This window comes from Amphiura filiformis, chromosome 19 (assembly GCF_039555335.1).
Source record: "Amphiura filiformis chromosome 19, Afil_fr2py, whole genome shotgun sequence".
NCBI classification, from domain to species: Eukaryota; Metazoa; Echinodermata; class Ophiuroidea; order Amphilepidida; family Amphiuridae; genus Amphiura; species Amphiura filiformis.
This window is the reverse complement of record NC_092646.1, coordinates 31229624-31256441: the sequence shown is the minus strand read 5'-3', so window position 1 is coordinate 31256441 and position 26818 is coordinate 31229624. Positions and strand designations below refer to the sequence as shown.

At 38.1% G+C, this 26818-nt stretch overlaps 2 protein-coding genes across 2 annotated transcripts in view; both read left to right on the top strand.

The window, feature by feature from the left end:
• The window catches only part of LOC140141608 (uncharacterized), a 38466-nt gene extending 21752 nt beyond the window's left edge, over positions 1–16714 (top strand). The window contains exons 5-9 of the mRNA XM_072163520.1: positions 8813–8954; positions 10053–10165; positions 11799–13888; positions 14945–15229; positions 16399–16714. Of these exons, the coding sequence (XP_072019621.1) occupies positions 8813–8954; positions 10053–10165; positions 11799–13888; positions 14945–15229; positions 16399–16599 (2831 nt within the window). The 3' untranslated portion in view covers positions 16600–16714. The remainder of the gene's footprint in view (positions 1–8812; positions 8955–10052; positions 10166–11798; positions 13889–14944; positions 15230–16398) is intronic.
• LOC140141182 (uncharacterized) overlaps positions 1–18604 on the top strand; it is a 574562-nt gene extending 555958 nt beyond the window's left edge. The window contains exon 14 of the mRNA XM_072162976.1: positions 16749–18604. The gene's annotated coding sequence lies outside the window, so the exon portion shown is untranslated. The remainder of the gene's footprint in view (positions 1–16748) is intronic.
• Positions 18605–26818: the final 8214 nt, after the last annotated feature.

Below are 26818 nucleotides of genomic sequence, written 5' to 3'. Positions count from 1 at the left end.
ATTAGCAAGCCTAAATCGGAACACTAACCCTAAATCAATCTTAATCTGATCTGATCGTGCTAGGACATGCTGCAGATACGAATCTCCAGATATAGTCCTAGGTTGAAGCAAAAACAGCGAAGCAGTCATCATACAGGGTGTCCGAAAACCATTGATATTTTACTCTTCATGCTGTTTTCCAGAAATTTTCTTGTTAAAACATGTATTGCAAATGTCAATGTTTACATTCATGGCATTTTACCCGAGATTGGAGCACTTTTGTGCTTATATAGGTTAAAGACCACTAATAGGCCTGGGCGATACATTGAAATACAACGAGGAACTATTTGTTTTCATGGCATTCAAAAAGACTGCATTAAAATCGCTGAAATTGATCAAGTTATATAGCCAACAAAGTACTTTTTAGAGTTTGATGCTTCAAAATGGTACATTTTCTCTCATTATATGACATTTTTGTTGTAATAGTACCAAAATTCATACGCACGGTTTCGGTTTTTAGTAAACATTCGCCCTATCATATTGTAACTATCTGCTTCGAGGGCGCACTGTCATTTTAAGGTGTTTACGGTTCAGTGCGTTAAAACAAGAAAAGTCTCAGGTCAACCTATGTTGAATTTTTGATCATTTGGCATCTAAATCATATAGTTTCACCTGATATTAGTGGCATTGAACTGTGAGAGTTCTGAATATGAGAAAATTCCACCCGAAATTAGGCATTTTCCCATTGAAACCCGTGTAATACATAATTAGTGGTCTTTAACCTATAGAATTTATCAAACAATAGACTTTGGTTCTCTCTATTGGTATTTGACAACAGCAGTGGAAAAAAATTGACATTTGTAATAAAACAGTAAACTTTGGTCTTTATGCTATGTAGTATTTGACAAACAGGACGGAAAAGGACACAGAATTCAACATTTGTCAAATAATAAACTTTATCTTTATACAAGTATTTGGCAGCACAGTAGATCTGTCACCTTAGGGATGTCCCATATGAATGATAGCAGGATTAGAAGTTTCCGAAGCAGACTTACGGAGATCAGGCTCATTGATGGCGTTGGCCCCAGGCCATGTCACCGTGGATCACAGGGAGCTTACAGTATGAGGTGTCATCCCAGCTCGCACACACTGTTGGTGGTATGATAACTTTTGAGATTTGGAGCCATCTGGTGTAGGATCTTGCAAAATCAAGGTGTCATCTGGGTCGTAGATAGCATCTAACTTGTTTCTTCATCATCTATGACCTAACATTTATTTTGAGATCTGTGTTGAAGGAATACAGTTACACTATGGGCCACAATAGCCCATCCTAATGGCATAGTTCAATAACCTCAATTAAACAATCATAGTGCAGAATTTGACCTCAAGTTGCAGAGTTTGTGTTTTTGTACCTAAATTTTCAAAGGTCATTCAATAAATGTACAAATGTATTGGGGTTAAAGAACTGTGCCGCTGATAGATGAGCATGTTGTGAACCTAGTGTTAGGTCCTACTAAGGATGTGAGTTGATGTTTGTGTAGTGGGTCTAAATAGAAAGACTACGGCAGAGATTTCCAACTGGTCATGAACTGGTGGGTCACGATGAGGTTCAGGAGACTCAACTGGTCATGAACTGGTGGGTCACGATTAAACAATAATAACTGCGCACCATCTATTTTGAGGTCATTGTGTGAAATCGGAGGGTTTTGTTTTGGGCTGAGGTATTTTTCCGAGGAGGAAAAATACCGAGGCCCAAAACAAAACCCGACAAGGTATGGAACCTGTGGACTACACTGTGGTTCCCACCGTGGGAGCATGGTATGGGTAGCCTAACGATTAAGGCATTTAGTGTTATGATAGGAGTTGTCACAGATGTGTTTGATATTCACAATCCAACATCTTTCTTGTTAAGGGTTGTTTTTAGAGGGTGCTCACATGCACACTAACGACTTTAAACATGAGAGCCCCCGGGACCAGAGAGAGGATCAACTCGCACAAATTTTACATGCTTAATGCTGCTATGTAATGTATCATCTTACTTCCTCAAATAAAAGAAGTCCAGGGATGTACCAGCTCTCAATGCCTGAAGTGTTATTTTTGGTTGATGAAATCGTTTTTTTGGGGGTTTGCAACTGGTGCAGCTTTAGGTAGTGGCGATACCAGGATTTTCTTTTTTTTTTTTTGGGGGGACATTAAGGGCGAGTTGTTTTATTTGGGGGGGGGGGCAATATCAACCAATTTTGTGTAAAGTTGCTGCAAAAAGTGGAAAGTTTCGTAATTTGGGGTTTTACTGAGGGGGCAAGAAAAATATTGGAGAAATGCCCCCCCCATAGTATTGCATTCTGCCAACAAAATATGAGTAAGGAAGTATGAAATTTTAGGTGTTTTTTTAAAATAAATCTGGCAACATTGCCTCCAGGTCTATCTACCTGTTACCCATGTGGCATAAGATTTTGATGATGACATCAACTTGTGGTTAACCCCCTCCACGCGGCCGTCATATCAACGGCAGATGACAAGTTTCAAGTTTTTCTATAAAAATGCTCAAATTTTAGAATTGTGCATTTTAATGACCATATTTGGATTTAGTTTGTAAAATGTATAAAAATTAGTACAAACAAGCCCAGTATTGGTTCAGAGGTTCTTGAGATAGCTTTTAATATTTTGAAAAAATATCTAGTTAAAACTTGGACTTTTTATGTTGAAGCCTATGGCTAGAGTACAGGGCATTAATTTAATGACACCGGGATCTTGCACATCACAATCTGTTAGTGCAAAGTCCTTTAACCCCAATACGTTTGTACACGTATAGAATGACCGTTGCATAGAGTAGGTACAAATACTCATATTCCACAACATGAGGTCAACTTTTGCACTATGATTGTTGGATGGAGGTCATTGAACCGTGCTATGGGAGATGATGCTATATTACCATGAACCACAATGGCCTCATCCCAATGGCATAGAGTATGAGTTTTTGTACCCAAATTTTCAAAGGTCATTCAATGAATGTACAAATGTATTGGGGTCAATGAATTGTGCCCTGATAGATGAGCATGTTGTGGATGCTAGTGTATTGGATAGTGTGAGTAATGCATTGGATTCATTGGAGTGTAGTTCCTTGTCAATTCAGAAGGTGACAAAGCCTGGGGAAGGGGGACTGTATTTAACCTAATCGGGAGTGTTTAAGGGTGGTCTTGACTCTGGAATTATGAAACTTTTGCGCCTAGTAACTTCCAAATTGTTGGTCTAAAGTATATAAAAGTATACATATTTAGATTGGCAAAGACTTGATGAATCCATCTGTGAGGTCAAATTTGGGCATATAATACAATTTTTTGACACATTTATGGGAGGAAAAGCCGACCATCTGAAAAATTTTACCTTTTGTATTGAAGATATACATTTTAAGTCTTTTGGGGGAAAAATGTATATCTTCAATACAAAGGTTTTAGGGTTGGGCGAAAAGGGTAATACAAATCTTTTTTAAAGCTTAATAGGCATTAGGATTGCAAGTATTTATTAATTAATTAATTTATTCATTTAAGCTTTCTTTATACAGGGTTACAACATTCAAAGGCTTTCCAAGAAGAAGGCCCTGATTTTCAGATATATTAGTGGCAAAAATAAGTGCCCACTGGAGTGAGGTCGGTTTTGGATCTCGTACCTTAGCATGTTTTGTAAACATTTCATACCTGATAGCAATCTGGATATTTAGTAGTAACTTCCTTTTAACTCTCTTCACGCGGGTGTCGACTGCAGACGACATGTTTAAAAAAAAAAAATTTTAATTAAAAAATTTCAGAAATGTAAATTGTCATGACCATATTTGGAATCAGCATGAAAAATGCATTAAAATGAGTACAAACAAGCCTAGTATTGGTTCAGTAGTTCTTAAGATAGCTCTTGATATTTTGAGAAAATATTTCAAAACTTCAACTTTTTCCGTTGAAGCGCATGGCTAGCACGCAGAGCATTAATAATCTTTTACTATCTAGCTGTCATTGACTATTGAGGAATGACTTGACATATCTCTGCTCGGGCCCCCGCTCTAGGAATTACATAAAAAGAATAAATTATTTAATAAAATCAAACTTTACATACTCATAGTCACCAATGGCCACATGTGCCAAATTAAAATTCTTACACTAAATGTGGTCATTTGTTAAAGACTTTTGATTATAACCTTACCGCACAATCTCGCTTAATCGCAACTTGTCCCAAGTCACCGCCGTCTGACAGATTGTTATGTGTAAAATGTCGCAGAAACTTGTCAAAACCGGAGATAAAGATCACACTGGAAGGATTAGGACTTATAAATGTTGCCGACAATTGATGAGTGATACACATGTTTCTGCGGCTTTAAGGTTATGCTGAACAAAGTCTGAAACTTATAGTCAGAGCTCTCAATCCCAGGGAGGGAGTTTCTTCCTGAAAATAAGGTGCACAGGTCTGCGTTTTGGGTGTGTATTTGCAGCAATTTTGGTATTACTATCATTCTCCCCTCCCTCTGGTCCCCAAATAAGCTGGTAATTTATACATGTGTGATGTATCTATGGCAAACATCCTGATTTTGTCATGTGACATTGTGTTTGTACCTTGTTGCCCCAGTGCTGCCCTCTCAATTGCAAAAGGCTGGTTACACCACAGGGTATCCCGCGCAGTTTGTGGCCCTCATGGACTTAGCGATCGCATAGCGCGAGCAACTGATTTTTGGAAATTTCTCTTTTAAACTATTATTATGACCACTGGTTATCAGGGACAAACTCTTTGAATCAAAAAGTTTCTGCAGAACCCTTTCTCAAAGTTCCTTCACACTTTTTTGCTGATATAGTGCGTGAACAATTTACCTGTCTGTCTGTCCCAACTGATTTTCTGGACCCCTCCATGGGGGCAAATTCCCCGTCAGAACTCTTGCCCCCCTCCCCCTTTGCACCCCTTTGCCCCCCCCCCAAAAAAACCATCCAAAATTATGAAAATTTCCACTTTTTGCGGTAATTTTATGCAAAATTGGTTGATTTTGCCCCCCCCCCCATGTAATTCCTGGCCCTGCCACTGGTACCCTGACACCATAAAGAGTGATATTGGCCTGTAGCCACCAGAGATCCATCAACTCATGAAAGACAGAAAAGTTCTATCTATGGACTGACTGACAATGATGATGATGATGAGTGTATAAAGGGTGTTTGAAAGTTAACCCTGCATGTATACGATAAATACAGACTTCTGATTGGCTAATTGGAACTGCTTTCATGAAACATGCTGCGTAGCATCGCACAACCCAATTCTTTTCATACGAAAAAACATGGCACGTACATCAGCAAGTTCAAAGGGGCCTGGCCTAGAACTGTAGTATAAAATGGAGCATGTACATTGCCAATTAACCAAACTGAACTATGTAGCAGGGTTCGTAAGGGTCATGGAAAACCGGGAAAGTCATGGAATTTTACTTTTTCATTTTCCAGGCCTGGAAAGTCATGGAATTCCGAAAATCTCTTTAGTTATTTATTTTTTCGGCTTTGGAGTGTCCCAGGACCTAGACCTAAATGCTAGGATCATTCATGGTTGACCTAAAAAAAATAAAAAATAAAAATTTAGGAAGACGTTTTGTATTTTTAATATGAAAATTGATACTTTGTATTCATGTCATGCTCTACTAAGGATTTCAAAATGCATTCAAATTCAATGCATTTTGAAATCATTAATAGACTCTGACATGAATACAAATTATCAATTTTCATATTTAAAATACAAAACATCTTGAAATTTTTTTTTTTTAGGTCAACCATGAATGATCCTAGCATTTAGGTCTAGGTCCAGGGACACTACTAAACCGAAAAAATAAAAAAGTTTTTTTTTTGAAATTGAGTATAGTCCCACCCCAATTTTGAAAAATGTTCACCCAAAAGCGGGTGGGACTATACTCACGCAGTACTGGTAGTACAATATTGTATAAAAATGGTTGGTGCATTATACCAGAGAAAGTCATGGAATTCTAAAGTTCAATTACAGTCATGGAAAAGTCATGGAATTTGTTTTGCTCAGAAAGTGTAAGTACCCTGTATAGCTCCTCAGTGTCACCCTATTTGCAAGCATCATGTAGTCAGTGAATTTGTGTCAATGGATTTTGAGATTAACATCAGCTTTAAGGTTGTCATCATGTATTATGTGGAAGGTGAATGCTTTGACAGGACTGAGATTGGATTTTACTTTGTTATCTTTGTTTTTTCATTATGGAATAATTTCATATACTGCTTTCTGTGACAAATTAGGCTTTTGAGCAAGTCAAGGGGTTTTCCCTACAAACATGTTGTCTCAGAACTGAGAAATCAGATCTTTAGGTGACATCTGTGTGTTTCCTACCCAACTTGCTTGGCGCCATGAATTTTTTTTCGGTGGGGGAATTGGGGGAGGGGTTAGTGAATTTCGGGGGGCAAAATCAACCAAATTTTGGATTTTGCTGGGGGAGGCAAGAGTTCTGATTGGGGAATTTTCCCCATGCCCCCTGGTGCCACCACTGAACCTGCTGAAGGGGAGGCACCCAGCCTGTGATAATTTTGACATATTTACTGGTGATAAGATCAATTAAGTTAGAAGATGGGGAGGGGAAGTAGTGGGCTTCACTCACCCAGGTGGAAAAAGTGGAGGAATTAGAAGAATAAAAAAGCTCCACAGCCACCAGAGATAGAACCAGGTCTTCCTTATGACAGGTGCGAGGATCCAAAGCTCCACAACCACCCCAGAGATAAAACCCAGGCCTTCCATATGACACTTTGATAGGTGCATCCAACTCAACTCCCAACTTTTTGTTGACTATAGAAAGCATATGCTTAGGAACCAGGGGAGGGGGCTTGGGGGCTCACCCCCCCTCAATAATTTAGGTGTGGGGACTCCCTCAATAATTCCAGATGAAGTGAAAACAAAATGTGACTAGATACCGGGAAAATGGGTCTTTTGACCTATTTTTGTGCAAAATTTCATGACACTGAGGGAAGAAATCCCCCCCTCGGCCAGCCACCCCAGGATTGGTCACCATAAAAACTTTGTTTGGTTAAGCCCCCCCCGTGTTAAAAATCTTCTGAAGCCAATGGAAAGTCTCTGGGTGATTGTGCAAGAGCACAGCCACTGTGGAGATTGAGCATGCTATACATGCACACTGATGTGCTCAGTGCTCACATAATCATAACACTTTCAGGATCTTGTTCATTTGTTTTTTTGTTTGCTTTTGGGTTTTTTCTTTTGGATTTTTTTCTAATTTAATGCTAGATGAGGAATCTGTAAGATGGCTTGACTGACCTTGAAGTTGAACGTTATAATAGCTGATGACTTGTGTCTGTTGGGGCTTTGTATTCCACATTCCCCAGTGGCTGTTTTGATTTTGTTTGTTGCTTTTGATGTTTTCTTTAATACAGAATTCTGCAGATTTAGGATTGATTCATTTGATTGGATTATATAATATTATGATTTTTATATCATTTGGGAGTTATGGATGACTTGTTTTTTTACTTCCAAGAGGGGTGATTCCCTGGAGGAAGATTATTTAATAAGTATCAATGAGAGTTGAAGGAAACGATAGCGGATCCTCCCTCAAAGAAGATATCTTATACTTCCCTTGATGCATTTCTTCAGTTTCAATTTTCTGTACTGATTTGCTATCTACTGCACTTGCAACATGGGTCAATAGCCCGGCCCCCAACTCAACACAAAAGTTGGTAACCCAACCATGCGTGTTACAAAATATCGTGGAAAAGGGGTAATTTTTTGCCAGTAGCGAGGACCGCAAAGTAGGGGGTATCTAATTCGCACTGTCCGCAAAATTTGGATAAAGGGGGTACTTGGGAAAATCCGGTAATTTTATGCAATCTTTAGTGTCATTGAAAAGGGGTGTTTGAAATTCTAGTCATTGAAAACCACCAAAAAGGGGTTGTCTTTGGCCAAATTTTGTCCTTGATTTTGCACGGAAAAGGTAGGGGGGAGTAAATTTGATTAAAAATCATTGCAAAGGGGGTCTTTGAAAGATTTGGTAACACACGTCACACATGGTTACCAACTTTTGTGTTGAGTTGGGGGGGGTGGGCAGGGTCGGTAGTGACAAAAAGTACCTCAATGAACAGAGCACATGTAGATCTTGCAAAATACATTTATTTCTTGACCCATGTTTAGCCAGTCTATTCTCAACAATAAAACAAAAGGAGCCTTTACAAAGTAATGGGAGCGTCATTTGCTATAATGAGGTGAAGCATCATTTTGTAATGGATTCTCGGAAGGGTAAGAAATTGTGAAAATTTCGACTTTTTGTTGATTTTTCCCCCCTCCTCCACCGAAATTCACTTTTCCCCCAATGCCACCCTCCTATACATTTGAAGATGCATTGAATATTTATGTGATTTATATTTGTGTTTGTTTATGCAGATGTATTATTTTGAGATTATGTGTGAACCATTTGATTGGCAGAGGGCATGGGAGTTGGGTTTTTTTTGTTAATTTGCTCACTAGTGAGAAAAAAATTTTTGCCCCACTGATGAGTACAAAAAAATTGCTCCCACCCAACTGTGTCTTATACATTAGAATTGAAAATAAAAAAAATGGGCAAGGTGCTCACCTCACTTGCTTCTCTCTACCCAGGGGTGAAAATGGGGAGCTGTTATTAATATTGTCCATTAAGCGCCGCCCAAAGGAATGAGCATGCCTTAGGCATTGTATGGCAGCTGACATATTCTTATAAGAGCGGAATAAATGTAGAGAGCTTTGATACATGTGAAAGGTGCTGTATAAATTTCACCATTTATTTTATTTATAAATAAAAAACTTCTACTTTGTTTGGTTTTTACAGTGATACGAAAAGGTGAGACTGGCTTCATCTACTTCAGATTGATGACCAAAAAATGGAAGTGGTTATGGGTGCAGGCCAAAGGTCGCGTCCTCTACAAGAATGGCAAACCAGAGTATTTAGTGTCTACGCATCGGCCAATGAGGTAAGGAAACAGTGTGTTTGATGGTGAACTTTTCCGTTAACATAGATTTGATCACAATGGGCCTGCTAACATTTCAACTTAATTAAGCAGACATTTTTGCCAAGTGCATGATTAAATTATAGGTTAATAACAGCATATACATGTAAACTGCTTAAATAAAGAAAGTCCGCAGTCATGTAACCTGTCCTACAGCAAAACCTGATCATGTTATATCAATTTAATTGAAACCGTCGTATACAGAATCTTGTTAGCTCCAATTTGATACCAAATTTGCTACCAAACACTCAAAAGTGACAAAGATTGATGCCAGTTTATGGCATTTGGTGCATTTTTAAAAGTTGCAAATCAACACTATGCTTTGCATGGTAATTTGGTCAAGCGTGCTTGCCCTCGAATGGGTCCCTGTCGACTATCCCAAGTGCGCGCTTTATTCAATTGTTAATTTAAAACGCATGGATTGCTACAGTGCCTTACTGATGAATACTAGGGGACGATGCGATCGATATGACCTAGCGGTTTTTTCGGGCTATGTCAATGGTCGCGCTCTGCTATTCACCTCTACAGGTCCGTGTGGTCCGTTTTTAATTTGCAACTTTTGAAAATGCACCAAATTTCATATACTGGTATCAACCTCTCTGAATTTAGAGTGTTTGGTAGCAAATTTGGTATCAAATTGGAGCTAACAAGATTATGCACACAACCTTATCAATTAAATTGTCATAACAAGATCAGGTTTTGGTGTAGGACAGGTTACATGACTGCGGACTTTCTTTATTTGAGCAGTTTATTACTTGGTAAGAGTGACATTGTGTCACTTTTGAATTTGTACCTTCCAGCAGTGTTACATTTATAAGTTAGTTATTTCTGCATCATTTGCCATTACTGATATCTCAAATTAATGTAATTATCCTTTATGGTAAAATCCCGAAGAGTATCCGTTAGTAAGTAATTTGTGCTCTTGTTTTATAGTGATGAGGAACATGATCTTCATCCACTATGTTGTCCTTTTTAAAGACAGTTCTTGTTTCTCTGGGAATATGATCTTCATCCATGGCATTATCTTTTTAAGGTCAGTTCTTGTTTCTCTTTATTTTATAGTGATGAGGAAGGCGATCAGCATTTAGCCAATCGTGCAGAGCCGTTCAAGTTTCCATTCAATGGTCAAGCTCAGCTGTATGATTGCAACCCACCATATCCACCTATCCCTAAAGGTAAGCAATGTGCTATTCCATGTTAAATCCATACACCCCCTGTGGAAGATTTTGGAAATATCTTCAACAGGGAGAGTATGTTTTTCAAAATTAATGGAATTAGTCAGAGTTAACCATTTTGAAACCCATATCCCCCAACTGGAGTATTTCAAATGGAAGTTACCCAATTGCCTATTCTATTTTAAAACTTATACTCCCTCTGTGGAAAACTTAAGCAAAATCTTCCACAGGGGTAGTGTGGATTTTAAATGGAATAGCCCAATGAGATATTCCATTTGAAATCCATACACCCCTGTGGAAGACTAAATCTTTCACACGGGGGTAGATTTCATGTGGAGTCACCCATTCGGGTAGCTACATTTGATATTCAAACCACTGTGTAGCAGATTCAGGTCATGTCTTCCATGTATTTTTATGCCTCCACCGCGAGGCATACTGTTTTTGCAATGTCCGAGCTTCCGTGCTTCCGTCCGTCCGGATGCTGTATCTCGGGCATGGATGGGCGGATTGACTACAGATTTTCAGGATAGGTGGGTCATGGTTAAAAACTCTGGATACTTTTTTTGGGTGGGGTTCAAGGTCATATACTGAGGTCAAAGGTCATTTGAGGTCAAACAAGGTAAACTTGTAAATTTGGTCTCATATGAACAGTTCAAATCCTATTGCAACCAAACGTGAGTCATAGCTGCACTTTGTGAACCCTCATATATTGGTGGTAATTAAAAGTCATATACTGAGGTCAAAGGTCATTTGAGGTCAACTTGTAAAATACCATTATTTTGAGACTTTTGATTAAAATTTGGTCTCATATGAACAGTTTAAATCCTAATGCAACCAATCTTGGGTCACAGCTGCACTATGAAATTAACCCTCATTTATTTATCGGGGGACCTTTTTTATACTTTGTTGCATGTAGTCCTACAGGGGGCCAATTTTCCGTATTTACCTCTTTTCTCGGAGGCTAGGGGTCGCACGTTCCTCAAACTTGGTGGGTGGGTGCATCTTGACCACAGGCAGAACAAGTTTGTATTGGTTAGTGGGTCAAGGTCACCTGAGGTTATCCAGAGGTCAAATTAGCAAAAACTGTCGTATGGGCTTGAAACTTGGTAGGTACAGTCAACATTTAGAGCCAAATTTTTGAAAGGTCATTTTGAGGTCATCCGGAGTCACCCAGGGGTCATCTGAGGTCAAATTACTCAAAATGGATTTGTACTCATTTAAATCGCCCCATGGTGGAGGCATCCCATTCGACGCCTTGCGTCGAAAACCGCGACGTTTCTAGTTAGATTTATATGCCTTTGCTTATATGCGCTAGAGCATTGCGTGCCCTCGCGATTACGCTATAGACAAAAAAATTTTGCGGTAAGTGCTTAGCAGTTTTGCTTGTCACATTTCTTGGAACAATTGGCTCTCATTATCGGGTGACTTTGAGACTTTGACTGCTTGTACGTGGTCTGTTATCTTTTCTGTCCATGAGTGGTAGCCACTGAAGCAGTTTAAATCCCTCAATAAAGATGTCTCAAATCAGAATCTTCTAAATTCAAATCTTGTATATTTATGAAATGCAAAGTATTCCACAAGAATTTGCATCATATTAATATAAATTATCTCTCTCTCTCTCTTTGCATTGCAGAAGTTCTCAAAATGTTGGGAAGTGGTGGCCCTCCTCCAATGGGAGCCGGACCCCCCGGGGGTTTCCCAGGAGGTGGTCCGCCCGGTGGATTTTCACCTGGACCACCACCCGATGGCTTCCCTCCTGGAGAGATGGGAGGCCCACCAAATGGTATGGGTAAATCACCGTTCTCATCACTTGGACCTCCTCCCGGATTTCGTGGGCCGCCACCCGGGTTCCCATCAGGACCTATGCCTCCTGGTATGGGCATCCCACCAACCGGACCACCCGCTGGAAAAGGAGGAAGAAATTGCCGACCAAAACTTACCGCGAAACGTCAATTCAAATCGCCTCGTAAGGGTCCGGTGCCACCAAATGTCAAAGTCGGTCCAGGATTGGAAGGTTTCAAGTATCGGCCACCTTACACGAGAATGAACGATGTGAAACCGCAAGAAATAAGAACTTTTACCAACGCTTTCCAGAATGTATCAGTTCAAGAGAGCATGACATCTGCTCCGCACGAAGAGCATTCACCACGTAATTCCCATCAAAGGCAGGCTCCGCTGCCTTCCATCCAGACCATGTCATCGTGTGCTTCCCAGGTCACCACTAGCACGGCCAATAAAACCGACATTAACCATAGCATACCCAAAACGCAAGATACCCAGAGTTCACCACTCGATTACCCCATATCGACTACTACCAGCAGCAATAATGGCCATTTCGTAAGGAACGAGATCTTTCCCGATATTCAGATTAAGAAATCGCCAGCGTCTAGTAGAGGTAGCGAAAACAGTCCTTTGGATCTGTCGTTGTCGCACAGTGATCCTGGTTATTGTACAGACTATGCTAACATTGAAGGCTTTGAGAATGGACAAGATAACAATAGGGTGCAACCCAGTTCGATTGGAAGCAGTCGAAACAGTCATTTGTCGACCAGTAGTGAAAGCACAGACTTGAGTCTGCGCGCTTTCGATGGCGGGGAGATACCATGTTTCGATGATTCTATTAGTCCATTAACATTGGGCGATATGGAAGTCATACCAAAAGACATGAATTTGTCCGTTTTTGATTTTGCTTCAGAAAGCTCGATGGATATGAACAAATCACCTCCGAACAGTATTTCGATGACGCCACCCGACTTGAGTTCAGTCGATGGGGGTAATCAGCAGCAACAAGCTGCTGCCATGAACAGTGAGAGCGTCGCCGTAACATGCGGGACCTCTTCGGGTTTTAATGAAGCCGCTATGTCGTGTGCTGACCAAACAGCATTGCAGGATTATAGCAACTCTATTCATGTTAAGAATTCACCCCAGCATGGCAACTCACAGGGTGCTTCTTTGCCCGATTGTAGCTTTGTAAATACATCTCAGAATCTTCAGCAACAGCATCATCAACAGCAGCAGCTACATCGTCATCAGCAGCAGTCACACCTTCAACTCTCTCCCTCATCTTCATCCTCCATATCGCCCCAATCCACCAATGGAACGTTTCCAAATACAGCTAATTTTACATCTAAACAGACTGTTACCCAGCAGGAAAGAGCTGGGGTACCTAGAATGTCCTTGGCACAACCCTCTTTTATGTCCCCCAACTATGAAAACCACAGGCCTCAAAATGGTTATCCGGAACCAACCACCACATTTTTGTCTCAGGAACAATGTCAATTTACAAGCAACTCATTTGAACCTCCCAATTCTCAGCCTATCTTATCCAACGGACCTTATCACACAAACAGCTGCTTGCTACAAGGTACTCAGCAACAGCTAAATCAGCAACAGCAAGATCAGCTTGCTACTCAGATTCACAAACAGCAACTGATTGAAAAGTCTCTTAGGCAGAAGCTTCATCAGCAACAGCAGCAGGCTTTGTTGCTACAGCAACAGCAGCAGAAGCAACAGCAAGAACTCCAGGAACAGTTACAGCGACATCAACTCCATCAGCAGCGTTTGCAGCAGCAGCAACAACAACAGCAATTGCAAAGACAGCAGCAGCAGCTGCAGCTTCAACAGCAGCAACAACAGCAAATGCAGCAACAGCAGCAGCTTCAACAGCAGAGGTTACAGCAGGAAAGATTGTTACAGCAGAAGCAACAGCAACAACTACTACAGGTAGGGAAGTGATTTATTGTCATGTTTACATTTGGCATTTTTAGATGGCATCTGGCTATTCCATTTAAAATCTGTTATACCCTTGTGGAAGATGTAAGAAACATCTTCCACAGAGGGAGTATGTGTTTTAAATGGAATTGGCTAGGGTTAATTGTTTTGAAACCCATACTCTTATGGCTTTACATATATCTTCCACAACTGGAGTGAATAATTCAAATTGAAGTTAGCCAGTCGTGTCTATTCTTTTTAAAACTGTGGAAGACTTTAGCTAAATCTTCTATGGGGGTGGCGTGGCTTTCAAATTGTGTTTGATAGGGACACATTTGTGGTCTTAAAGAACTGGGGTGTGCTGAACTGGGAGATACAGATCTGCCAGGGGGGAACTTCATGGCTATACATACAATGTCAACATTCCTATGTGACAATTGTTATCCCCACCCCTCCCCCGCCCACATGGCATTGCACAACACAAAAAGTATGGGCCACATGAAATTCCTTTGCAGTTTCCTTGTCTGTGGCACTTACAGATACAGGACCTGCATGATGCCACTCTGGCATCTTTCAACATTTTGTAGGGTGGAAGTACTGTATTTTGTTTTTATGACCTTGGGTCGTTCTGTGTCACATGCATTGCATTCATTTACTATCAACTTACTGGTGTTAACCCCCTGAGCACTAACTGCCGATCTAACATTGCCTCTGATTGGTCAATTACATGATATCTTCACTTTAATCACCAATCAGAATGGAGCTTTGCAAATAATTCACCCCAATTTTTTTGTATGGTAAAATCATTCTAACAATGTTGCTGATTGGTCTAATTGATAATGAAAACTTCTTTTTGGCCAATCGGGGTTACACCGCATGATCTACCTCTAGAGGTGGATCACGGTTGCCGGGTGTCCACTCCGCATCAATCTGAAGCAGCCAATCTGCTTCCGTTGTGCACATTAACCGGAAACTCTCTCAACTAAACCGCATTACCCGCCAACCTTTCCCCAGTAGAAACATGCAGTTTGTGCTCAGAAAAATTCATCTTTATTTGTTTCATTGCAGAGACAGCAACTCTTACAACAGCAACAACAACAACAGCAGCAGCAACAACATCAGCAGCAGCAACAGCAGCTGTTGAGTGAGAACTTCATGGGCAACTCTACACCCCTATGGAATCATGATAGCTTTTCTACTGTACCAAACACGCAACAAGCCATGACCGAAAACGGACTTGGAAGTGAAACTTTTGAGATTTTTGAAGGTGCTAGCACAGAACTAGAAATTGGCTATGGCCATATTGGTGGGTCAAATATGACCTCTGAACCTGTGACCTTTCAGACTGCAAGGGTGAGTCATCATGATGTTAAATGTGCTTCAGAATTTTTTGTTTTGTTTACCTAGCTTGGTCCGTAAGTAGTTCCAATAATTGGAACTCACGGCTCTGACCGTGAGTTCCAAGGAGCTATGTGTATGTGCCGCCGCGATTTAGTGTGCATTCATCACCATATTCACATGTACATAGTCGTGGAGTGGATTTTTCGCTGCTCATAAAAATCACTCAAAAATCAACTTTTTATATTTCTTTGGACAAAAGCTGATGTGTAGAATAAGTTCAGCAATCACAGATGACATACATCAGTGACACAGGTTTCTAAAGTGAATATTTTACCAGATATACTAATGCAAACTTGCCAAAATAAAACCCTGGAGGCACCCTACGGGAGCACCTACAACTTGAGAACAAGTCCTCAAACGTTCGAAATTTGTAGTTACTAAAACTAGTCCTTAAGAACACACGCTTGGATCCATGGAAAATCCATGATCCAGGTCTATCCAGTTTGCACAAGCCAGGCTAGATTCATCTGTAAAAAGTACACTAGCCATTATAAGGAAGAAAAATAGCAAGAAACTGACAGAAGCAAAGAAGACCACTCCCAACAATCAACATAACTGTTGGGCTATTCTATTTAAAATCCACACTACCCCTGTGGAAGATTTTGGAAATATCTTCCACAGGGGGTGTATGAATTTCAAATGTAAGTAGCACATTAGGCACTTCCATTTGAATTTCATACACCCTCTGTGAAAAATTCAACCTGAATCTTCTGCAGAGGGAGGGTGAGTTTCAAATGGAGCTACCTAATGAGCTACTTCCATTTGAAATTCCTACTCCCTCTGTGGAAGATATTTTCAAAATCTTCCACAGGGGTAGTGTGGATTTTAAATGGAATAGCCCATTATTTGCTCTTAGTCCTTGGGTCAAGAGATAAGAAACTGGAAATTCTTATCCTGTGCCCCGATACAAAGTACAGTAGTAACGATACTATTAATTGCATTTTCGGAACTCAGAGATGGCACTCGCTCTGAAGATGGCACTCGCTAGAGTTCCGAAAGCTCAGCCCTCTAAAAAGGACTTCACTAGGGAAAGATTAAATCTCACTCATGTTTACCGACCTAGAGTACCAAGAAATTTTAATTTGTATTAATTGCATTGTTTATTTGTTTTTGTGCTCTAGATCACCATGTCATCTGCCTATCCTCAGAAACAACAGTTTAATCATCAGCAGCAACAGCAACAAGAGCAATATATTGGACAGTCAGGAGGCTTCCCCTTATCAGCGGATTTCAACCCAGCCCTCAACCCTGGCTTACAGCAGCTACCACAGCAGGTTGGACAACTCCCAAAAGCTGCTGTAACACAACTTGGGGTGTTATAACCCAAGGAATTTACCCACAATGCCTTGTTTTACCCAGAATGCCTTGTTTCAACTCTTGTCACCTTAATCAACAGGCAGAAATGTTATTGAACATATATAAATGTGTATTTCTCACCTTGGTGAAGACCAGATTGCTAGGTTAGGGTTAGGTCATATTTGTGTTTAACCCCTTGAGCACTACCTGCCAATCTAACATTGCCTCTGTTTGGTCAATTACATGATATCATTACTAATTACCAATCAGAATGGAGCTTTGCAAATAATTCACCTCAATGTTTTTGCGTGATGAGATTATTCTAACAATGTTAACGATTGGTCCAATTGATAATGAAAACTTCTATTTGACCAATCGGCAGGTAGTTCTCATGGGGTTAAGTTTTATGAAGAATTATACTTGTTATAAAAGTGAGACAAATTGGCCTTGAAATTGAACTTGATAAGAAGCAAACATGCATCCATTTTGTTGTTTTTGACATGGAAAAAAAATATAAAAAAAGTGTCACTAGAACTATGATTGATGACTGAATTAAATAGACTTGTTTGCGTCTGACGTCAGGGCAAAGGCGCGGCATGATTGGTTGCTGACCTGTGCAGTACGGCATTTTTGGTCTGGTTGACAGGACGTCATATGCAAACTAGTTTTAATTTGGTCTTCAATTATAACCATGTCTGTCTAGATAAGTCTTCACTATTTAACCTCATACCTATGACATAAGTTCATTATACATTGTATTATACTGAAATATATTGGAATACTCATAAGACAGGAGATGAGCATACTGTTAGGCTTTGTAGGTATCGTTGTATAACCATTTTTTGATAATGCAGTATTAATATGAATGTTTTTGTTTCTGTTTCAAGTTGTATTTGTTCCATATTGTCGTGTGGTAAAACCATAAATATTACTCTTCTGTTTCTTCCTCAAATTGGCTGTTCCAGTTGAAATCTATACACCCCCCATGGAAGACATGATCTTAATCTTCCACACAGGGAGTATGAATTTCAAATGGAGTTGTCCCATTCAGTGTCGTCTGCTCCAAAATTGGCTATTTCAGTTGAAATCCATACACCCCCTATGGAAGACATGATCTTAATTTTCCACACAGGGAGTATGAATTTCAAATGGAGTTGCCCCATTCAGGGTCGTCTGCTCCAAAATTGGCTATTCCAGTTGAAATCCATACACCCCCTATGGAAGACATGATCTTAATTTTCCACACAGGGAGCATGAATTTCAAATGGAGTTGCCCCATTCAGGGTCGTCTGCTCCAAAATTGACTATTCCAGTTGAAATCCATACACCCCCTATGGAAGACATGATCTTAATCTTCCACACAGGGAGTGTGAATTTCAAATGGAGGCGCCCATTCAGGGTCGTCTGCTCCAAAATTGGCTATTCCAGTTGAAATCCATACACCCCCTATGGAAGACATGATCTTAATCTTCCACACAGGGAGTGTGAATTTCAAATAGAGTTGCCCCATTCAGGGTCGTCTGCTCCAAAATTGGCTATTTCAGTTGAAATCCATACACCCCCTGTGGAAGACATTACCTTAATCTTCCACACACGGAGTGTGAATTTCAAATGGAGCACCCATTCAGGGTCAACTTGTTCTACGCATATATACACAAACAAGCTGTCTTTGTGCATGTGTACACATCAGTCATAATTACTAGCATTCTAAAAGCTATAATGTACAATCTTATATGAAATTGGTAATTTTTTTTAAAGCTGGGGTTTTGGCATATTTGTAATGTTTACACTCGTCCCAAGTTACACCAAATGGAATCGGTCAAATTTTGTTGTGTTTATGTCGGGTCAACAGAGCAATTTTAATATGGGTGTTGTATTCAGACATTAAGTCCGGCATAGAACTCTACATGACCCCGATTGACGGCCTCATCCCCCTTTACCCCATCAAAATGCAGTTTTTGGTATCAGGTGAAGGCTCAAAATGTATTTTTCTCATTAACATATTGAAATTAGGCATTCTATATTGGTATATTTCCGAAGAAATCATCAAAAAACTGTTGAATTAGTCTTGACTGTGATATACTAAGTTTGAGACTAATTTAACAGTTTTGACAGAATTGATTTTGTAATTCCTGCTAAATTTCAGACTTGCCCAATTTAAGTTTGGTTTGGATACAGTGGTAGGGACTTGACTCAAAAGTGGGTCCCATATCTATACCAAATTCCACCAAATAATGGACCCAGATTTTTCGACTAAACTTTGCATTAAAGAAATTTTTAAGAAAAAAGATGACCCTTCATATACCAATTTGCATACAAAATTAGGCTATCCGTATACCTACCACAAAGCTGAAAATGCGACCCATTTCAGTGACATGTCCCTGTATGCAATATTTTTTCCGTAGTTAACATTTGCATCGCATACGTCATGAACATAAGTAGGCCTATATGAGGCTAGATTCCAGTTGTTCAGATGTTCAGTTTAATAACACACAAGTTTATTACCATTATCATTTCCTCTTATTTAAAAAATAGAAAAGAAATTTATTAGAATTAGAATTCTACTAGGGTTCGAACCGGGGCTCAAACCAACAACCTAAGGATCCATAGTCCAGAGGCTTTACAACTGTGCAACGAGTCGTTCTGCCGGAAAGGCGTTTGTTTATCAAACTTATTGATTACCGAATAAAGCGCATACACACGATATACTATCACTAGTATAATTAGGAAAAAAAAAAAGGTTTGTCTCAAAGCTTGCTGCGCGTTTGTAAAATCGCATCGATTTGACAAAAAAGAAATCGGAAATTTTTTCAAAAAAAAATTTTTTTAGTTTTTCCATAAAAATCAGCGAAAATCAGACTTTGTTCTCAAAATACCATGAAAAAAAGTCAGGAATAAAAAAAAAAAAAAATCGCATTTCGCATTTGTTTTAAATTTCTCGTGAGCTTTGAGACAAACCATTTTTTTTTTTTTCTTATCAATGAATACATATATGATATCCGATCAATAATGAGCCTTGTCTTGGACTATGCGATTCTATGCGGTAATAAAATGCCGCTCCCTGTATAGCTGCCTGGTCAAATCACAGGAGGATCATATAGAGACCAGTCATCAAAGGAAAAATGTCAAGAATAGAGCAGGAAAAAAAGCCACTCATACTCATTCCTCTATCACTGCCCTCAGAGCCGTAGCCAGGGGGGGTGTGATGGACCCCCCAATTTGCAAAAGTATACAAAAAGTCCCAAAATTTAAGAATTTGCAAGTGTAGCGAGCCAAAAAATTTAATTTCTGTCAAAAAAGGTCCAAATTTGGGGGAAAAAGTCCACTTATCACAAAATTGCCCTCCCCTTGGGAAAAAAGTCCACTTTTTCAAAATATGCACCCCCCTCGCCACAAAAATCCTGGCTACGGGCCTGACTGCCCTCAACCACAACTGTGACCCTTTACATTGTAATTGCAGACAAGCATCACTAATTTGTGGAGAAAAATGATACCATTGTTGGTATAAAATACAGCATTTTATTGTTTTAAACATGTGAAAGACTTAATTCATGTCAGTGCACTAGCATGACAAACTCTGTACAAAAGTTATTGTTCACTATGGGTGACAAAGTAATATGTACCATATAAATTGCATGCATAGGGCTATCTAAGTTGAAATTCATACACCCCCTATGGAAGACATGTCCTTATTGTCCCACAATGGGAGTGTGAATTTCAAATGAGGTTATTAACTCTCTTCACGCTAGTGTCGACTGCAGACGACAAATTTTAAAATTTTCTTAAAAAATCAAAAATTTCAGAAATGGGAATTTTCATGACCATATTTGGAATCAGCATGAAACATGCATTAAAATGAGTACACACAAGCCTAGTATTGGTTCAGTGGTTCTTGAGATAGCTCTTGATATTTTGAGAAAATATCTCAAAACTTGGGACTTTTTATGTTGAAGCCTATGGCTAGCATGCAGAGCATTAATTACCTGAATGGGTTACTCCGAATGAACTCTACACCCCCTGTGTAGGAGAGGTCATGTCTTTCATAGGTGTTTGGGTTTCAATTGGGATAGCCCATAACTTGAATGTGTTGTTGTTGTTATTGTTGTTGTTGTTGTTGTTGATAATGATATTTTGTATATTGGAGTAAAATAGCTGTTGATAACAGTGAACTACTAGAAACTGGAATATTAAAGTTGAAATATGCTGCACCTGAAATGTTTTAAGTATTTTCAAAATTTTGAGAAATTTTGAAAAAAATTAGTTTGATAAGATTTTACAACCGATAATTATTAGAAACTTAAATACCTTGATATTGTTGTATTTTTTGTATATTATATAAATAATGATTGTAGAAAGTTGATGGAACTTCACAGAAGTATCATGTTTGTTGTGTGTAGTATATAGTGAAGAAAAATATTCAAAAACTTTTCAGATTTTTTTGAAGTGGATAGTATAGATGCATCAGTTCACAATGTTGATGATTATAAATCATATTTTGATCATTTCTACTGCTGAAATGATATGTTCTTTCCTGAAGTTTTTCCAGCTTGTCATTGGCAAAAGTACCAAGTTATGCTCGTGTGAATTCACATAAGCGTGAGTAAGTCACACAACTAGTTTTGTGCTGCACCTGACCATTATATACGATGTTACGAGTCTCATTTTTTCACCAATTATAAGCCGAATAAACTTTAGAAAAGAATATTTTAAAAGTTGTGAATGGTGGATGCATACAATAATTGTCCACTTTAAAAAACATAACGTAGGTGCTAATTTAACCTCCTGAGCACTACCTGCCGATCTAACATTGCCTCTGATTGGTCAATTACCTGATTTTTTCACTTTAATCACCAATCAGAATGGAGCTTTGCAAATAATTCACCCCAATTTTTTTGAGTGGTGAAATTATTCTAACAATGTTGCTGATTGGGCCAATTGATAATGAACACTTCCTTTTGGCCAATCGGCAGGTAGTTCTCATGGGGTTAATACTGTAACAGTGGAAATATTTTTGTGATTAATTTGTTGCACTTTGTCAATTTTAAACGGTTTTACTAGTTTTTAAATTTGCATTCTACCCTTCCTTACATTGACCTATACACAGAAAGAATGTATTTGTGCATGTGTTAAATTTGTGAAACGGGGATACATCTGTGTTCCATCCGCATAAACTGAGGATACGCCTGCAAACTGGGATATCCCTGATTTTCTTACTATGCTATTGGGGCTATATAACCCCCATAGAGGGCGCTAAATGCATTAGTTTGACATATGGGGGTTTGCATAGCTCAGAATCGGACGATATACACATATCTGATTCCATACTATCTAACTGGGGATACACACATATGATTTTTTAGGAATGTGGGGACATATCCATACATACATAGCAATACAGCATAGTCCCGGCTGGATAGTCCCAGGTGGATGGCTACACACAGATGTCCCCGATTCACACGTTTTACAAGTAGGGGTGTGTTGTTATTTTTGCGGTAACTGCTTTGTACACAAAAATAAACATGGCATGAAATTTTTTATTTTTACAGTAAATCAGTCGGTTACTCTGAAGGCTGTAAATATTATGCAGGGTTTTATGAAAACCACCGAAATGGGCCATTCCAGTTGACATCCATACACCCCCTATGGAAGTCATGACCTTAAGGGTAGACGAGGTATTGTTGGTCAAAGCAACCTAAAAATCGATTTTCATTGTCTAGATCAATATATTATTGAAAATTAACACCTTGATGTTTTGCAAAAGTTCATTCTACAAATCGTATACTTTGCAAACTTGCTTAATTTATTGTTGTTAATTAGTTATGTATGTTTTACAAAAGTGTTGTTGTTTCAGCCCTCTTTACAACATAACTCAAGAACCACAGGACCTACAAAAGTATATCCGTGATATTTTAATTCTCCTACACGCTCGCTATGAATTGAGCAATGCAGTTTTTGCCAAAGCTCACTACCATTCGTAAGATGCTGTGAACTACCAAATCACAACAGTTTAAAATAATTAATAACCTTAATATCCCACACAGGGAGTGTAGATTTCAAATGGGGTTACCTGAATAGGTGACTCCATTTGAAATCTACACCCCCTGTGTGGGAGATTAAGGTCATGTCTTCTATAGGGGAATACAAAATTTCAACTGGAATTGCCTAATGTCAATGATTTCCAAATGAATTTCTTGGTTCTATTTTATGTAGTATTTTATGTAGTGGCCGTTCTTTTTATATCTGTTGTGTTTGATCAGTATTTCTGAGACAGAGTTGGGGACATGGGATTTGCATACTTTGGAGAAGCACTGCTACCTGGTAACGACATTGGGTAGCATGATTGGGCCATTTTCTAAACGGTTTTAATGCTATATTTGAGCAGCATCCTATGGTTTTTAGATTGATTTGTTCAGATCGATTGAATGAGCGATTGGGTGGTTGGTACTGGTAGATCTATTGATCAACAGATTGATTGATTATTGATTGATTAGTATGTTATTTATTGATTGGTATGTTATTGATTGATTATTGATTGATCGGTTGATGATTGATTGATGACTGATCACAGTATCAATTTATCTTAATTTATTGATTGATCTTGATTGAATTGCTTGATCATGCTTTGTGACTGGTCTTTTAGGCAATGAAAAAAAATCAGTTTTAAGGGTGGATGGACTTTTCAAATAGGGTTGGTCAGTCAGGATTTTTTTTTTAATATTCATATCTGGAGGCTAAAATGATCCAAAAATATCATTGAATGCTTGAAAATTGGGCAAAATTTGATGATTTATTTGCAAACATATTTTGAAAATGTTCTGAATTTTTTTTCAAAAATTTTCAGTGTAAATCAAACAATGTTGGCCCAAAATGGCTGATTTTACATGATTTTAGCAAAAAGTAAAGAAAGCAAGAAATTCTGAGTAGCTTTATACTGTAAAAATTGAGATTTTTACCATGCATTAATTTTATGACATTTTCACTCTTTCTATGTTAGTGTTTGATTGAAAATGCACCAAAGCATTATGTATGTGGATGTATCTAACCCTAACAATGAATTTAATAATTAGCAAAAATCAGTGAAAATTTTGCATTTTGGAAAATTAATCGTACAAAATGTTTCCACTATTGCAGTAATCATAACCATTATGACTAAAAGCATTAAGATTCAAATTTTGTGCTTTTTTATTTTCACTAAACATTATTCATTATTCATTATACAGCATGCATTTTTGTGATATTTTGTGTGAGTAAGTATTGTTATCTTGTACATAAAAACAATCTGTAAATTTTACATCGCTAAGTATTATATAAAAAAAGTATATAACCAGTAAGAAAAGCTATAATTAATGCTAATATTTTGTATATTTCTTAAGAATCATGTTGTTATATAAAATGTAACATATTCTACTATTACTCAGCTTAATTATATACAAACAAACCACCTTGCTTTTACTTTTCTTTTTTTTTTTATCATCTCTTGTTTTCCGCCGCTGAAATATTTTGCTTCCAGATCGCAGTACTTTAAGAGTGGAAATTTTCGCGATTAATATTCACGCTTGGCCAATTTGAATTATATCACTAATTTTTAAATTTTCAATTCCAAGCTTCCTTTACACAAAAGGAATATTATTGTGTGTTTTTATTTTTGCGGTTGTTGCCTGGGACGCAAAAAACGCGAAAATAAATAAATGTAGCGTGAAAATATCCACTTTTATAAGTACATTGTCGTAGTATAGATTAAATGTTTATTCATACAACTTTTATTCATTGTTGTACATTTGTGGAGGACACTGACATTTTTCTAAGAACTAGTTTGATTGGTTATAACGAGGACTATATCATGTATTGAGCCAATCAGAGATATGGTAAGAATATCAGTAAGGCTGAAGGGGCTTCAGCTTAAAATTGATTTAAAAGCTCTATTTTGATTGGTTAGTGAGATGATTATATTGGGTAATTAACCAATCAGGGGTACTGATAAATCCGGTGTTTGATACACACAGAATTGAAAGCATAAATTTGCTATTCCATTTGAAATCTGCTATACCCCTGTGGATGATTTAAGAAAAGTGTTCCACAGTGGGAGTATGTTTATATCAAATGCGATTAACTGAATGAGTCTTTATTTCCATACTAAAAAAACAAACAAAAATACATTGAAATTACACATCAAAACGTCAATAAAGCCAGCATTGTTCATCCCTTTACAAGGGCTAGGGCTAATTATTTTCAAACATATACTCCACTGTGTATGACCTCACCTATATCTTCCACAGTTGAAGTGGGGATGAGTATTTCAAGTGGAAGTTACCCAGTTGCTGTGGAAGACTTGAGCTAAATTTTGTACATGGGGAGTGTGGATTTCAAAGGGAATAGACCATACCCTGTTTGGTGACAAAAAAGCTTAAAGCCATATTATAACATTTCCATAAGAAATAGAAGTGTATTTTTTTGGTATAAAATGTTAGTTTTCACCATCAGATATGTCCTCTTTTAATTTGGGCCCAAACAGATGAGGCAATACATGTACCTACCGTGTTATGCAACCCATGTACGTGTTCGACTAATATTTCCATCATAATAATAAACCCTCTTATTAAGAGGGTTTATTCATAATCTCGGATTTTGACAAAACTACAACACCTCAAGTCTTGATTTTTGCAGGGTATGTTAGTTTACTAAAGTACATAACAATCGTGTAAAAAACAGAATTTTGAAAAATATTGAGGTCGTCGTCCTCAGCAAATGTTATAATATGGCATTAAGAATTTTCATGAAAATGTAAATCTGAGAGGGTATCTATAAAGGAATTTAAATATCTCACTTACAGTTTTACTAGGTCAAATTATTTACTGTCTATTTTGACAGAAGAAATAGTATTACAAACTTATTCATGTGTGTCATCTAAACCAATTTCTTTTGACTCTCCACTTTTATTTTATACTATAAAATGAAGTATCATCCCGCCTTTCTTTGATTTATTTGAATTTTGTGCGATACCGTGAGTTCAGTTTTATCTACTGATTCTTATTAAGTTACAGGGATCAAATTGTTGACACATTTGTGACTAAGCTTGTCAGATTTGCAACAAATTTGGTCAAAGTTGTAACAAATTTGGTCAAAGTTGTAACAAACCTTTGTCAAACTTGTCATAAATCTTATCAAATTTGTCATGTTTTTGGAAAGAAGAAAATTATTGTATTTTAGGGAAAATAATGTAATGCTTTTTTTTAGTGCAGAACGTACCAAAAAGAGAAGACCCCTCAAAGAATATGTTGAATTTTTGCAACCTGTTTTGTTTAACCCCCTGAGCACTGCCTGCCGATCTAACATTGCCTCTGATTGGTCAATTATGTGATATCTTCATTTTAATCACCAATCAGAATGGAGTTTTGCAAATAATTCACCCCAATTTTTTTATGGTGAAATTATTCTAACAATGTTGCTGATTGGTCCAATTGATAATGAAAACTCCTTTTTGACCAATAGGCAGGTAGTTCTCATTGGGTTAATGGTTGTAGGTCCTGGCTAACACAGGCCTAAGTTAAACCAAGTAGTTTGCCAAATCTGAATTCTAAAATCTAGTAGTTATTCATTCAAATGATTTTAGTCAAACAAAGATAATTTTTGTGGTTTTACCTACTTGTATATTAGGTAGTAGTCCACAGCAGCATTTCCTAAAATAAAAGTTTTAAAATTGTAAGAATTCAGCACATTTGATGGGTGATGGGTCCCCTTTTTTTAACGTTCTGTATAGGCCTATATATATGTAAATTTATAGATATATATTGCGATCATGCTGTTGAAATGTAAACTGAAATTTTTTATCGTCAGTATTGTTGTTATTTGGTTGGATATATACCAATCAAAAACCCTTGGGACCGAGTCCAGAATATTATTAAGAAAAACAGATTATTGTTATTATTATTGCTTTTTATGAAGTGGTCGATGTCTTGGTTATTTCAATATCTAATGTAGTTAGTGTTTGAACAGAGGAGTTGTCGGCATAATGACTGTTCAGTGCCAGAAGTAGTGAAAGTACGATAGCTGCCCTGTGAATGTTTGGTAATTTACACACAGTATATTGTACTCATACACATGGCAGCTATTGCACTAACTCACTTCTGGCACTGAGCAGTCGATAAATGTTGAATCCAGCGGACACCTGTAAGATGTACTGGCTATTCCAGTTGAAATTCATATATCCCCTGTGGAAGACATGACCTTAATCTTCCACACGGGGAG